The 16,718-nt window shown below is 44.1% G+C and overlaps 1 protein-coding gene across 3 annotated transcripts in view; it reads right to left on the reverse strand.

Annotated features, from left to right (window-relative positions):
* Window positions 1–712: 712 nt before the first annotated feature.
* Window positions 713–16,718, reverse strand: part of MBD2 (methyl-CpG binding domain protein 2) — a 47,216-nt gene continuing 31,210 nt past the window's right edge. For 2 of the 3 annotated variants that reach the window (XM_028155682.2, XM_028155681.2), the window contains 4 exons: window positions 8,064–8,154; window positions 6,581–6,758; window positions 2,415–2,537; window positions 713–1,169 (listed from right to left, as the gene is read on the reverse strand). In XM_028155682.2, coding sequence (XP_028011483.2) covers window positions 1,166–1,169; window positions 2,415–2,537; window positions 6,581–6,758; window positions 8,064–8,154 — 396 coding nt within the window. In that variant the 3' untranslated portion in view covers window positions 713–1,165. The remainder of the gene's footprint in view (window positions 1,170–2,414; window positions 2,538–6,580; window positions 6,759–8,063; window positions 8,155–16,718) is intronic. The other variant, XR_008557640.1, reaches the window with a different exon arrangement.

The raw sequence follows: 16,718 nt of genomic DNA on the forward strand, positions 1-16,718 counted from the left end.
AAAGAACTCAGAGTTAAGGAGTACAGAAACCCATCCTATAGAAAGACATTATCTTTGCTCTATTTCTCCAAATGTGCTTAAGTTTGCTTATAATCACGGCCTCCTTTCCTTAGCATCAGACTAACTTAATTGTTTTGATTTGTAAGATTCAATAACAAATGCCGATTTTAATAATTAGATATCAAGGACTTTTAAGTGGCAATGAAGTTCCACTTTTGAGTCTGAACAGGAAAAAAAAAATTGTCAATACTCGGGAGGCCGGGGATTGACTAGTAGAGTATTCCAATCTGGTTCATGAAGCAACCCTGCCTAGAAAGCTGCCTCTCTCTTGGCCAAGGGTCTGACCTGCACCCGTTCACTTAGTCAGCTGGTGGACACTGGAAAATGCAACATGATCTAGAAAAACTACAAACGCAGGCTTCCAGTAACACCGAAGGGCACTAGTGTACCGGATTCCTGCCAAGGGAAGAAAATGACTTCTTTTCACAGAACTAACTGAAGTACTAGTCAGAGGCAAGGGGGAAAGGACACATGCTAGAGGACAGCTCAGGAATTCTGGTGAACACACACTCCTCATTACCTGTGCAGATGTGTTACCTCCTCCCTCCCAGCTCCATTTCACACCCGAGGCCCAGGCATCACAGCTGAATGGAAACCGGGAAGGCCCAGGACAGGCGGGTGTGTTCTTTAACAGAAAAAATCCCAATCGGTCTGTGAATATAATCATTTATTTGTCTTTACAGTGATGATGGAAGAATGTACAGATGTCCTCTTTCAATAAAGTATAAAAATCTGCTTATATACAGTGAAGTCACAATAATCTTGAATTGGGAAATTTATTTGGTACTCATTCATATTCAAACTGGGGGCAGACAGATAGATCTCATAAGTGCTACATTTCCAGTAGATTGCACCTGGCATCCAAAGCTCAGCTTCTTCCTGCTTGATATTACAAAAGACTAATTTTAAGTCCTAGGACTCAAAATAAACATCATTTTTTGAATAATAGATATATACATCAAAAATACATCTAAAAAGGCATTGGTTAGTGCTATTAAAAAGCTTTATGTGCTCGGGTACATTTGTTTTTTTCTTACAGGCAAAACCCAGTGGAAACGTTTTGGTTCAATTCTAGAATTTGCTCTTGGGGAACGTCAGCCAAAAGTTACCTGTAAGGAAAACAAAACAACTTCAGTCAATGATTTTGCAGGTGCGGTCAGCAAAACTTAGGAGAGTAATTAGAGGCTAAATTTCACTTAGCACCACATTTTTAAAGCCTTGATTAGCATTTAGTTGTAACGTGTTGTACATAAAAAGTGCTTAACACCTCCCCTCATCTTTCAGGCTCAAAGAAAGGTCACTTCCTCAGGGAGGCCTGTGACCCTCGCAGCGCATTAGCCCCCCTGCCATCAGCTCTCCCAGGACCTTTGTTTTTCCTTTGACAGCACATAGCACAGGTGGTGATCGCATAGTTATGTGAGCGCTCATGTAAGATGGCTACATGTAGGCTCTGTGAGCACAGGAACTGTGCGGCTGCGTCCTTCACTGTGTCCCCAGGACCTGGTACTGAATACAAGGGTGACCGCAGGACAAGGTGAACATCCCCAGACTGAAGGGTTCAAAGCCAATTTCAGGGCCACAACTCTGGGACTCACTCTGCTCGTTCCCTCCGCCCGCCCCTCTCTTCCTCCCCCTCCTCAGTGCTGGCTTCAAAGGACACAAATAAATAATCAGCTCCGAGTTGTGGAAAGTAAGCCAAGGCCTGCGGAATGAAGCAGCAGAGACGCTGGGAAGCAAGAGGCCACAGAAGCACGCAGAGACCCGACTGTAATCATTTAAAGAGAACATACACCCAATGGAACAAAGTCCATGAAACTACTACGTGAGATGAGGATAGGATCCAAATCTGCACTTTTCAGGAGAGTTATTTATAATTTGAAATGTCCTCATTCTCCCTGCATCGAATCTATGCTAAACGAAATCTAGAAAAAGGGCGGGATTTTGCCTACCTTGCAGCCATAATTCTAAAGGGGAGACAAGTGACCCCAGAAAGCTACGTGTGGCGATGACAGCCACCTCCACCTCCTGTGGCCATGTCTCCCTCCCTGGCAGAGTCCTGTTCTCTGCGTCTCTAAGGGGCCTTGGAGAAGGACCTTGCAGGCTTCTCCCGTCACTAATCCAGGAGGCGAGGCCCCTGGCAAGCGCTGCAGGGCTGGGCCTGCCCCACACGCTGAGAACGAAAGGCTGCGGTGACTGCTGTGTCCTTAACGCCAGGGAGGGGCCAACGAGAGCACAGCCCAGGCGAAGGTGAGCTTTTCATTCCCGCTGAGGCGGCGACAAAGGAAGCGAGAGAACATCCCAAGTGCCAAGTCTCCCGCTCTCCCAGGTGCCAGTGCACCTGACCGCATTCTTACGCTTCATCTCCACTGTCCATTTCAATGTCCATCTCTTCCGTGTCAGCAGCTCGGGACAAGATGTCTGCCATCAGGGCTTCCTCCAATTTCTTCCGCACTTGTTGTACTCGCTCTTCCTGTTTCCTTTCGAACAACCGAATCAAAAGACACGCGTCAGTGGGCAAGCAATGGAAACAGGGAGCTGCTACTCAAGTTCATCTCTACTTCAGAATCATGGATGTTCGGGAAAACTGCAAAAGTTGCTTCTATGGTCACAAAGCCACACCGCCCAGGCAGCGAGCAGGTAGCCCTCGCCGCACAGAGAACTCTGGGAGGAGCGGGCCTGTTTCAATGACCTTTTCTCCCACTTCCAGAATCTCCAATACGTGAAGATTTGGGGTTACTCCTATGAAGGGTAAATAGAAACATCTCAGAAGCAGGGCTAGAATAGGAAGTGACATGGAAACTACAGAAGAAAAGGAGACGTGTTTGATGAAGCGCAGAGCAAGTGGAAGCGGGGAGGGTGAGCTGCATTCGGTTTGGCACTGTGGCCGTGAGGGAGGCCAGGGCAGCTGTCTCCTGGGCGCCCAGGCCTGCTGGCAACAGGCCATCAGGAAGGAACCATGACCACACGCTCTCTACACCAAGGACAGAAATGAAAAGCGCCTTCAACTGCGACAAGCTGAGTGGGTCTAGACCAGTGGTCGGCAAACTCATTAGTCAACAGAGCCAAATATCATCAGTACAATGATTGAAATTTCTTTTGAGAGCCAAAAACCGACTTCTGCGCATGGGCCACGAAGTTTCAATCGCACTGTACGTGCGCGCCTGCACATGGTATTTTGTGGAAAAGCCACACTCAAGGGGCCAAAGAGCCGCATGTGGCTCGCGAGCCGCAGTTTGCCGACCACTGGGCTAGAACATGCCACAAGTCTCTGTGCCTTGGCGACTGTGGCCCTCCAAAGTGAGTTAATAACACAAGCCATAAAAATAGGGGGGGAAGGGGTTCTGAGCCATTAGATGGGAAACAAAGTCTGGAAGAAAGGCTATCGAATGCATTTCATCTCAAAAAGCAGAAGAAAATTCAGAGTAGCTTCCTGACAGGCAAGAGAGGGATTCCTAAACAGTTCAAGCAAGCACCGCTGTGTCACGTGCAGGCCACGTGGGGAGGCAAGGCTGAAGAAACACAGGAGGAGGGAGAAAACGGTACATTAAAGCGTTAGAAAAAACAGGTGGGAGGGGTCGCCCTACTAGAAACCAGAACCTGCCGCCTCCTGAGACCAGAGGGAAGCTGGTGAGGGCGGATGTTGAGTGAGAGGAGAAGCCCAGTGCCAAGAGGTGCACCAAGGAATACTGAGGCTCAAGAGAAGGACAGGACAGGACAGGAAAAGAAGGAAAAGAAAAGGAAAAGGAGGCTCCTCATCAGTAATGGAGGAAGCAAATGCAGCACTGCCCAACCAGCTGGGAAGTGCCAGCTACCTATTCCAGCCCACGTCTCTCTATCTCATGAGACTACCTCAAGGTGGTGAAGTTAACATACTGTGCAGCCACAAAAGCCTTATGTCATCTTTCTTTAACTGAAAACAGCACGAAGCATTGAAAGGTACAGACCTCCACTTTCCACATGAATTTTCAGGGAGAGGGGGCTGTCGCTGAGCTAGTCGGAGCTGCACAGCCTGTCAGACATTCATGTAGGGCAGCCGGTCAAGAGGAACACAGTGTTTCTTCCTTACATAGTCAGTCCTGCCTCGGGCTCAGTGACTCGAGGTCTGACAAATGACACATGGATCTCATTGGCAGTCTCTCACTCCTAATAACAGAGTGTGGGAATGTGCTCGCCTGCCCCAGAGTAAGCCCATTAGGAAGACAAAGAAAATGGGGTGAATGGTGCTCTTGGCTAGAGCAGTCTATCTTAGACGCTAATATTTGCCATGATTCCCTTTCGCCTTGAGAATTACATCCCACACTTAACGAAAGCTGAAGTTAAAGCATTTGCCCACTGGGGTAGGGAGAATTCTAACACAGTCCCCAAGCTGCCCCCTGTCCCATCCTTGTATAATCCCCTCCCCTTAGGGACAAGCAGACCTCGTGACTAGGATGGGATACACCACCATGATTATTTTACTAATCATGGCCTTGGATTAATCAAAAGAAGTTATGGTACAGGGTCTGACCTAATAAGAAGAGCCCTGCACGGTGCTGGCCCTCCCTGAAAGAAGGTGGAGGGAATACGGAGGGGTCCAGGGGACAAGGAGCTGCCATCAGCCTCTAACTGCTGAGAACCCCCCGCCCCACCCCACAGTCTACAAGAGAACAGGGGCCTCAGTCCTACAACTGCGAGGAAATGAATTCTGAAACAACCATGGGGGCTTGAAAGGGGACTCGAGGCTCCAAAAGGAAATGCAGTCCAGCAGACACTTAGATTTCAGCCTCGTGAGACCCAGGCAGAGAATCCAGCTGTGCCTGGCCCAGACTCCGGACCTACGGAACGTGAGCTATAAACAGGCGTTGTTTTAAGCTGCTAAGTTTATTATTTGTTACTCGGTATTAGAAAACAAATATACCTGTGGATGAAAATATTATCAAGGATGCTGCAAAACTATATACTTAATGTTGAGATCTTTAATTGAAGGTTTAATATTGCCTGCACAATTGGAGAAAGGGCAACAATTCCACTTGCGGTAATTTATTTTGAATCTGTACTAATTCAACAAGAAACATTTGTTTAATAATCTCTGTTATGACAATTAAATCAAATGGGCAATTTGTCAGACAAGTTTGCCTTAGAAGGCAATCATGCCGATCTGGCTCTGAGATCGTTTCCTTCACTATCAAAAGATCTGGTGTTGAAGCCATCAGCATTCCCAGGGGATTGCTCAGACAGCCTCAGTCAACACCCATAACGAACTGCTGAAATCCTGCCGATTACTCATTCCAAGACAAAAAACAACTTGCCTCCTGACTAATTTCCTTCCTTAAGGGTAAGAATAACCCAAAAAGCAAGCTGATGCCTCTCCCTGATTTTACATTTTGTTTTCCTTAAAAAATAACAGATCATCAAGTCTATGTGAGCAAGGCATCTGAATGATGCAACTCTGAACCGCTCTACAGCTTTGTAAACCCAGAAAGGTGTAAACCCAATTATAGACCTGGCTAGACTCATGATTTAAAAAACCCTCTCATGACAACTTTTAGGGATTTAGAAAAAAAATACAAATGTAAAACATATTTGTAAATTACACGATTCAAAAGTGCCATCTGCTGGTTTTGTCTAGAAATACTACTACCCAGTGGAGCTTTCTCATGTACTTCCAGAAGATGGAGACAGGGAGGTACATCCCCACTGTCCTGTCTATAAAGAGACACGGTGTTCCACACTGTCATTATAAAGTAATGACGCCAAAGTTCACAAGTCCCTTACCAGAATGTCTGTGAGGTCTTCATATCTGGAATATTTTGCTTCTCCTAACAATAGTTTGCTTATACTTCCTGGGCATTATCAACTGAAGTTGTATGCTTTCCTTTCACTATTAGCTGCTAGAAACCTAAGTCCTGGCCCAGCCTCAGAAAAAAGTAAAAGACGTTAATAGATGCAGCTTGTACCCTCTGTTCTACTGCTTTACCCTTTGTGTCACCTTTCACATCTGCTTCTCATTGGACTTTAGAGTGAGTGAGTGAGTGTGTGTGTGTGTGTGTGTGTGTGTGTGTGTGTGTGTGTCTCTCCCTCTCTCTCTCTCTCTGGAGCCACCTTAAATCTTCCCTTAAAAGAAGCTGAAGTAGTGATAAGTAAATTTCTAAATTGAAGTAAACATAATCAAGATAAGCAAATTAACTTTGAAAACACAACGAGCAAGGCTATCATCTGCTTTGAAGAGACTGCTTTGCAGACAAAACAATGCAGGAAACAATCACAAAAGGCATAACCAAGTGAAAGGAAGAGCCCCAGACTACAGAAGACACTACAGAAAGGATGGGTAGAGAGGGCAATGACCTGTCCTTTGGACATGATTGCAATGACACCCTTATCCACACACTTCTACTTCTTTCACACATGTTTCAAATGTCCTGCATCACCTCCCATTGGTTTCACAAGAGCTCTATAAATATACATACATACTAGTAACTTTCTGATTGACTCATCACTTACCAGATGTAAAAAACAAGGTTTTGAAGTCCAACTGCCTTACCTAATGTCTTCGTCTGTGACAATGAAAGCTTTGCAGAGGGGTTGAGATGTGTTGAGCCAAACAGCGGGGTTCTTTTCCACAGCAGGGGAGACTTGCCCTGTGATTGGAGCAGAGCTTGTGTGCAAAGCACTGGCAACAGCAGATAAAAGGGTCTCATCGTTACTACCTGGACCAACTCCTGCAATCAGAAAAATGGACTTGTTAAGGGAAATTTCTACATGTGCTTGGCAAACCTTTGTCACCTAAAACAACCACTATTTTTATATTCATTTGGGATCATATATATATACTTTTTTTTGGGGGGGGGAGGGAAACCATATATTAAGCTGATATAAGCCAAAGCAGCAAAGGATTAGATAATATCTACTTAATAGTTATTATACACCAATGAATTAACATTAAAGAAACAGTAACAAAATAGCTGAGCAATTCAATAAAACTTTAACATAATTTTAAAATACATTTTTCAAACATTTTCCTCAACTTTTTAAAAGTTGGCTACATTTCCTCAAGCAAGGTCAATTATTTCAATGATCTAAGTCCCTTCTGAAGTCATATTATACTCAAGTATCTCCCTTAATATTTTCCTAAATTATTCCTGGAAGAGCTTTCTCTTGTAGCTTTTAACATTAATTTCCAGCAATATCTCGACACTTATCTTCCTTGTTTGAAGACTTCAAAGGAGAAGCCAATGCAAGCTTGCTGTGCCTACAGCTTTGCCAGTTTTTTCAAAATACCTAACAAAATACCCAAGTCCATAGATGTACCTACTAACTGCACACCCTGACTACTTTTAGGAGACTGGCCCCGATGGCCACTGTCAAATGCATTGCTTAAAGTCATAAACTTGTTAAAGCGACCATTCCCAAGAGCAGAGAGGAATGAGACAATATTCTATCCCACGAATCTGAGGATTTTTAAGCAATCCACGATACATGAAGATTTAGAAGCTGAAGTTCTCATACTTGGAAAAGGGTGCTTCTCTGGACCTTGGAAGCAACATGACACGGCAGGCACCTAGCAGCTGAGCCTCCACCCCGAGCCCACGTGCTGCTGCTGCAGGACTGAGGCGCACGGGTTCCCACGCTGTGCGTGCAGCAGCGGTTTGTGGAGGGAGAGGCAGGGGGAGAGCGGGTGGCTCTTCCTTCCATAACAGAAAGGAAGAGCAGGTGCTGGGCGGGGCCAGACGCTGCTTTGAGCAGGAAGCCTGGCAAAGTCTGCCACTCCGTGCATTTGGTTCCAGAAGCAGCACATGAGCTCATTTATGAGAAACCTAACGGAAAGCCAACATTTTCACACAGAAAAACCAGCTTAGCTAATGCGCTGCCCTGAAGCATCCCTGCAAATACACGCGCTTCAGGTACATTCCCCTGCGTTCCCACAGAGGTCCCTCATACAGCAGGGCACACACCCCTCCCCCCTGACTCCACAGCCTCCGCAGAGCCCGCACAGTGGGCGCCGCCCCGCGGAGCTGAGGCAATACCTTGCAGGCCTTTGGGGAGCTCCATGGTTTTTATAATTTGTTCTGTTACATCTGATGCACTAAGTCCTTGTAGCCTCTTCTCCCAGAAAAGCTGTAAAGCAAAACATCACTATTAACAGACACATTCTCGGGGCAGAAAGGAGCGCATCGATGCTGCTGAATAACGAAAATGAAATCATTTCCATCGTTTCCTCATTTCCCCAGACTTTTCTTTACAAAAAGCCACATGGTACTCCAAACAGAAATTACTTCAACACATTATAATTCTTTCAAATGATGTTACTCACAGGAAGTTGTTTTTATTATTTTATGTAACCTGTTACAGTACTATAGATAGTTACATTATACACTATAGATAGTTCTTTATAAGGTATCTTCCAAAGAACATAACTTAGATTTTTAAAGCTTCACTTGGTGTGAAAGTGTAAGTTATATTTGATCAGGGGGAAGAAAACAAATTACATTACGTAATACTGCTTTATCCAGTGTCATTAGGGAAAGAGCTCTTCGCCTAGGCCAGTGGTCGGCAAACTCATTAGCCAACAGAGCCAAGTATCAACAGTACAACGATTGAAATTTCTTTGGAGAGCCAAATTTTTTAAACTTAAACTTCTTCTAACACCACTTCTTCAAAATAGACTCGCCCAGGCCGTGGTATTTTGTGGAAGAGCCACACTCAAGGGGCCAAAGAGCCGCATGTGGCTCGCGAGCCGCAGTTTGCCAACCATGGACCAATGTGATTTTCCAAGGCACTCAAGCTTAGCCCTTTGGCATATTTTAAGGCGGGGGTGGGGGGTGGAGAGAAGTGTGAAAGATCATTTTTTATGGAAACTGCTCTGGGCTTCAGTGAGCACACTAGAGGCTCTTCATACCCCATGGGGCTACTGAGTAGCCAACTGCTAACCCAAACTAAATGGACCAGGACAGTTCTGCTGTTTGATTTCATATCCCTTCTATCCTTCATTCTCTCTCCTAGTTAGCTACTACCTCTCACTACTGTCTCTGACCCATTCAGCATGCATTTACTGAGCTTCTACTATGTGCAGTGCTTGCCCTGTGGATGCAACAGTAGATAACATAGTATCTTTGTCCTCAAGCCTTCATCCTTCTCTAGTCTGTTTCATATATACCACCGCCAAAAAATATATATAAAAAAAGTCCTTAGGACTCCATATCTGTCTTTAATCTTGGATCCCTGAGGCCTGTCACACAGGGGGTACTGAGAAAATGTTTGTGTGAATGACTAAATATGGGAGTCACTGGACTTAGAATGAGGATCTTGAGAGACATACAAACCCAAGCTCCAGATGTATGACCTTGCCCAAGTTCTACAGCTTTAAAAGACTCAATTTCCTCTTCTGTAAACTGTGGCAGCAGTGACTATCACATAAGACTATTGTGGGGATTAGACAAGCCAGTACATGTAAAGCACCTGTCACAGAGCAAAGACCAGGCTTTATATTTACTTCTGGGCTTCTCATTCTGCTTCCAGATATACAAAAGTATCAGATAATACTGCCCCACCCCCTTCCCAGAAAAATGCAGAGAGACAGTAAAATAACTGTATTATAGCAGAACTAGAGGCCCGATGCACAAAATTCATGCAAGGGGCTCGGCCCTCGCAGCCCTGGCTTCGTCCAGAAGGTCTTCTGGAAGGACATCCGGAAGGTCGTTTGGCTGTTTGGTCTAATTAGCATATCAGCTCTTTATTATATAGGATAGTAATATGTTGTATTTACAACAACCTCACTGCTAGCACCAAGAGTACCTGCAACAGAATGTTTCACTGCCCTCTGAATGCCTCTGGTGTATAGTAAGATCTCCTTACATCTCTCTACACATTACATCACCAGCTGAATATGTGGTCAACATATGTGAGGACACACACACATTAATCATCCTGGGTGAAAGTAGTTAGGTGAAGGTTATAAATGATGAATGTGGTCCATGTCCCAGGAAACCCTGCCTGCTTTCTATTTTCTCTCTAGGGGGATACCATCACTAAGCTTTGAATATCATAACTACAGAAAAAGACACCGAAAACAAAGCCAGTTAATTTCTAATGAAAACATAGAGGAATCAATGAGTATAAGATTAGTAAGTACTTTTATAATGAAATTTCTATAGACATAATTTAATTAAAAAAATAAATCAACATTACCAAAAAACAAAGTATGGAAAACAAAATTTTTACATCTAAAAATTCCAATTCTAAATTATCAAAAATTACATTTCTTACATCCCATAATTTTTAATTCTTAATTTTTAAATTTCTACTAATTCAAAGGGAAACGATGAGAAAGCCAGCTGGCGGTGGGGTAAGGACAGTGCAGCGTGGAAGGAGACCGCTGTGCCGATGCAGCAGTGCTTAGGGAGATGCTGTGACTTAATCTCCTTCTGTGAATTTCTGAAAGGAAGGAAGGCAACGGGATAGGGTTCTGACGGGAACTACGCCATACAAAGGACACGTCCCTTCACTCCTTGTTGAAAGAACCCAAGGATTTCCAGCCCTCCTGCACTCCTCGTTGGGAGGACCGGGGACGGATCACGGCCCAGGCTCTCGCCGGCTGAGCAGTCCGGGTCAAGAAGGGGGGAAGCCCCGGAAGAGGAAACCACGATGGGAAGACTAGACTAAAGCCGAGACGGAGCTGAACTTTGTTCTATTGACGGTCCGGTGGACAGCATGGGTAGCTTTTAATTAAGATGTCCTGAAGCTGCAATTTTCTTGTTATTTTTACCCCATCTATTGCATGTTGTGATGACAGTAAAGCCTGTAGAAAAACCTCAAAAAGACTGAGGATATTTCAAGAACAGAAGGTAGAAGAGAATTAGGGAGCACAAACTACATTTCTGTTTTGCAGCCAAGCAAGAGGGGAAAGAGACTGAACCAGCAGCCATGGTCGAGAGCAGAGGGTCTCACCCTCAGCGCGGCTGGCCTGTGGGGCTGGGGAAGTTTGTGTGATGGTTAGCAGCAGCACTGGCCTCCACCCACTAGATACCAGTAGCAGCACCCCGTTCGTGACAATCAAAAACGTCTCTAGACATGGCCAAGTGGCCCTGGTGCATGGGGGAGGGGGAGATGTGGGGACAAAATCAGGTCTGGTTGAGAACCACTAGTCCAGGGGAGGAGGATAGGAGACCGGAGGTCTGCAATGGCAGGGCCGAGTCTCCCAGCTGAAACACAAGGCAGACCCCTCCACTGACACACGCCATCACTGCAGCCACTCCTCTGTCCACTTCCAAGAGTCTCTGGCCAGCTCCTCATTCCTGGGCCTTACAAGAACCACCCTAAGTGGCTGGGAGCTGGGTGCCTCTTTGTCACTGCCAGACAAATAGGGGGTAAGATAAAGCAGAAGTGGGAGAAACATTTCTTACCTCAGGAGTTGAAATTTAATGATTTCCTGGTAGGAAAATAGATATACACAGTAATTTTTTAAAAATTTTTATATTGATTTCAAAGAGGAAGGGGAGAGGGAGAGAGAAACAGAAACATCAATGATGAGAAAGAATCATTGACTGGCCACCTTGTGCACGCCCCACACTGGGGATTGAGCCCATAACCCGGGCATGTGCCCTGACCAGGAATCGAACCATGACCTCCTGGTTCATAAGTTGATGCTCAACCACTGAGCCATGCCAACCAGGCCACAATAATTACTTTTAATAATTCCATTACACTTTAGAGTCAATGGTTTTTTGTGGACTGGCCATTTCTAATATCATTCCTATTGGAAGAGGTAGAGTTCCAAACAACTGTAACAGGACGTTTTATATCCCACCCCGTACACTAGAAAGCACCTGTATATAGAGATTTTAGAAGGACCTTTCTGAGAACATAAGCATGTGCAAATCTGTGACTGATCCAGAGAAAGGCACAGAATGACTTTAGGGTTCAAGGATAGCTACAGCAACAAAATAGAACTGGTGGGTTGATCTTCAACATGTCAATTTCCAGAAATGCTTAGTATGTAGCTATCAATAGGGCCTGGCCAATTCTAAACTAAAAGCCCTGAGGAAAAGTGTCTCAACAAAGTGAGCCACACAAAGACTTAAAACTTCTTTTAGCCCTCATTTATTGCCTTAGAATGCATCTCCCACAAATGATTATAAAACACTGAAATTTCAATAATAAAACTAGGTAAAGTCCATCAAACTTCCTATATATCTGAACTCCCATCTTTTAAGTACCATAAGCTGAATATCAGCTTCTAAGTCAAGAAGCCTATAGTAGGAGAGGAACCAAGATGGCGGCATGGTTAAACAACTAATCTGCTGCCTCGCACAACAATTTCAAAAATACAACTAAAAGACAAAACGTCTACCACCCAGAACCACGGGAAAGCTGGCTGAGTGGTAGATTTACAACTAAGGGGAGAAAGGAGCACAAACGCTGAAAAGCTGAGGTATGGAGGCGCACGAATCGGGCTGGCGGCGGGCGGCTGGGTGCGCGGTTTTTCTTCAACCCACAGGGAGACAAGCTCCCGATCGCTCTGAAATCCAGTTTCTGGGGACACTCGGGGGACCCAGACACCTACGGAGAGAAGCTGGACTCTCAGCCATTGGGTCGGAAAGTGAGAGTGACTTTTTTGCAGAGGTGTGCCCAGCAATCAGTGTTTACTGCGCTGGAACGCGGGGCGCAGGGACTTGGAAACGTGGAAAGGCAGAGACGGCTGACGGCAGCCACCGCCGTTGGCCACGCCCCAGCCTAGTGATGCCCTGAGACCCCGCCCTGCACATTCTACAAACCCGCCCAGGCTCCACACAGCGGCTTTTGCATATAAATGGCCTGTTCTGTGGCAGCTCAACCAAATTAACTACAGCTCCAGTCAGACTGCTCCAAAACCGCCCAAGCAAAGGAGGAGAAAACTAGTTCTTGCTGTAGCTCCTGCTGGGGGACACACAGTACACAAGGGTACACCAAGAGTGTCCACCTCAAGTAACTGGGAGGCTGACCCGTTGAACCAATAGGACACCTAGTACACAAAACTACCCTACCAACTTAGGGAAGCAGAGAATATGAGAAGGCAAGGAAACAGATCACAACCCAAAGAAATGGAGGACAACAAGCGACTGGACATAGAGTTCAAAACCACGGTTATAAGGTTTTTCAAGAATTTCATGGAAAAGGCTGATAAATTCAATGAGGACCAACTAGAAATTAAACATACACTGACTGAGATAAAAAATATTATACAGAGACCCAAAAGCAGACTAGAGGATTGCAAGAATCAACTCAAAGATTTGGAATACAAAGAGGCCAAGGACACTCCTCCAGAGAAGCATGAAGAGAAGAGAATTCAGAAAGTTGAAGATAGTGTAAGAAGCCTCTGGGACAACTTCAAGCGAACCAACATCAGAATTATGGGAGTACCAGAAGAAGAGAGAGAGCAAGATGCTGAAAACCTATTTGAAGAAATAATGAATGAAAACTTCCCCCACCTGATGAAAGAAATAGACTTTCAAGTCCAGGAAGCACACAGAACCCCAAACAAAAGGAATCCAAAGAGGACCACACCAAGACACATCATAATTAAAATGCCAAGGGCAAAAGACAAAGAGAGAATCTTACAAGCAGCAAGAGAAAAACAGTTAGTTACCTACAAGGGAGCTCCCATACGATTATCAGCTAATTTCTCAACAGAAACCATGCAGGCCAGACGGGAGTGGCAAGAAATATTCAAAGTGATGAATAGCAGGAACCTACAACCAAGACTACTCTACCCAGCAAAGCTATCATTCAGAATTGAAGGGCAGATAAAGAGCTTCACAGATAAGAAAAAGCTAGAGTTCATCACCACCAAACCAGTATTATATGAAATGCTGAAAGGTATTCTTTAAAAAGAGGAAAAAGAAGAAAGATAAAAAATTATGAACAACAAATGCATATCTATCAACAAGTGAATCTAAAAGTCAAGTGAATTAAAAATCTGAGGAACAGAATAAACTGGTGAACTTAATAGAATCAGGCATAGAATGGGAGTGGACTGATAATTCTCAGGGGGAAAGGGGTGTCTGTGTGGGGAGTACGGGAAGAGACTGGACAAAAATCATACACCTATGGATAAGGACAGCGGGGGGGAGGTAAGGGGAGGGGGGTGGGAACTGGGTAGTGGGGAGATATGGGGGGGAAAGGAGAAATAATTGTAATCTGAACAATAAAGATTCATTAAAAAATAAAAAATAAAAAATAAAAAAAAAGAAGCCTATAGTAACTGACTCCACAGAAGACGAGGAAAAACTAGGAGCTCAAGCCTAAAGCCCCGAGCCTCTTCAAATACCCTCCCTTACCTCAGACTTCCTCCGAACCATTTTAGCGTAACTTCCTTACCTACCTCCTGGCTCCGAGGAGTGAGTACTCCACTACCTTTCTAAGACTACAAAACTTGAGTCTGGGTCACAGCTTCTCCTGCCTCCTGCGGATCTCGTCTCATCAATTTGCCCAACATTTCCTCTCACCTTTTCCCTCCCCCCTTCCTCTCCTGGGGCTTCTTCCCCTGAAGTGACAGATATACTCATACTCGGATAACCTGAAAACTGTCCTTATTCACCTACTTCTCCCTCAAACCACCTCTGCCTTCCTCCTTCCACTAGAAGAGAAACTTTGTCTTATTTCCTCACGTTCCATTCATTTTTTCCCTTCAAACCTGGACTCCACTCCTACTAGTGTTAACACTGACCTGCCCAAGGTCACAGTAACCTTCTAATTACCAAACCCAACTCCTGAAAGATAAAGCTTCTAACAGTAATTGTCAAAGAAATAAGACTATTAGCATTTTTTCTAATGGAAACAAATACTTAAAATGCCCAAGATGGGATATACCTTTTAAAGTATGTGAAGACAAGTGTTAATACTTTGTAAAATAGAAGCAAAGTTAACTTTCACACCTCACCATATTAAGAGTTGAACTTGGCCCAGTCTTCATCTGTCAAGAGCATGATGCTAGACACACAACTGGCACTCGCATCTTGCCTGATGACGCTGTAGCCAAGCGGACGGCGTACAGGGTAACAGAAAGAGCACTAGTTCGGGAGCTTTATTCCTGACTCAACCACTGAACAGACGTGCTGCCTTAGGTAAGTCACTTGACTTCTTTGTATTTTCACCAGCAAAACAGAAATACTAGTAACTGCCTTAATCTATCTCAGAAGGTTATCAAAAGTGACCAAAAAAATGAGAAAATTCTTGAAAAATATAAATATTTTATTGAATTGCTCAGGATACTTTCTAATGTTAAATACAATGAACATCTTATTCACTTTCCTAAGGCTTTTGCTAAATCTAATCAAAGAACAAAGGACCTTGTCATATATCTGTAGACTAACGCAAAACCCAGAAAATGTGCACTTCATGGGCACTGACTCATGAAAAGCTAAACAGACAAGCTGCTGGGGTAGGGCTGTGCAGAGGAACAGCGTTTCCTGTCCAGAAGGATTCGCTGTCCAGTGTGTACACTGCTCTTCTCCAAATCAACCCCATGTGATGTGTGAGCTGTCTAATTTTGGTCAGCAAAACCCAACTTAACTTAAATACCATGGCCAGCAAACATCAAAAGACAAACATGAGCTAGCCCCTTATTTTGTGAGAGTGGCCTAGGAAGAAAGGGCTAGACAATGACAAGAAAATGATGATGTAAATCAAGGAAAAACTTGATTCATGTGGTTGTGCAAACTACAGTGAGATCTCTTGTTAAGGCAACAGATAACATTTAAGGCTAAAGAGGATGGAAGAATGAAGCAAATGCACAAAAGAGCTGAGGAGGGTGGGGCAGCGGTCGCCATCTGCTGTGGCTGCCTGTGTAAACCCTCACACGATGCTACCTAAGTCACAGAGTGGGCACGTAACGCCCGTCAAACGCCTCCAGAGGTACCATTACCCTCAGATGATCCTGGAGTAAGAGTGCTCATTCGTGATGCCTGTTTTTCATGTGTTGCTCCCACAGGAAAGTTTTCATAGTAATTTTCTCATTAATACGTAATCAGTCCACACAGGGACTCAGGCATGCTCCTTCATTTCACTTGTTTGTCACATTTCCAATGGAATTATTTGTTCAGTGTGTTTTTTCATTATTATATTCAAACTTTTATGAGGACAGGGTGCATGTCTGACGTTTGCGTTTATACAACACCTGTAAATATAACCTGCAATACATGCTGGTGAATAAGTAATGATTTCAAACCCACTCACCAACAGGAACTGTGATCTGCAACAGATAGAGCTTTCATTATCATTACTGTTTATCAGAAGAGATGGCCTTTAGAAAAGCTTTCTTGAAACTAACTTCAATCATGTGAGTTAACTTCTAATTTTTTAAGTGGGATATCAATAGATACTACTTCTTTCTTAATAATGGTAAATCAAGAAATAGAAGCATGTATTCACTATGTAAAATATGACATTAAACAACCACTAGAACTAAAATCAGGTTACAAATCCTCAAAATTATCAGAAGTATGGACTTAAATGGAAAACCCATACTACAGAACAAAAATGTAAATACTAGAAAATGACAATAAAATGTTAGAAACAGTACATAAACACCATAATAGAATCAAGACCAAACATGTTCATACCATCAATAAATGTAATCGAAAATTCACCAATAAAAGAAAAAGACTGTCAGATCAGATGGGAGGAAAATAAACTCTATGTTTTAT

This window comes from Eptesicus fuscus, chromosome 12 (assembly GCF_027574615.1).
Source record: "Eptesicus fuscus isolate TK198812 chromosome 12, DD_ASM_mEF_20220401, whole genome shotgun sequence".
Taxonomy (NCBI): Eukaryota; Metazoa; Chordata; class Mammalia; order Chiroptera; family Vespertilionidae; genus Eptesicus; species Eptesicus fuscus.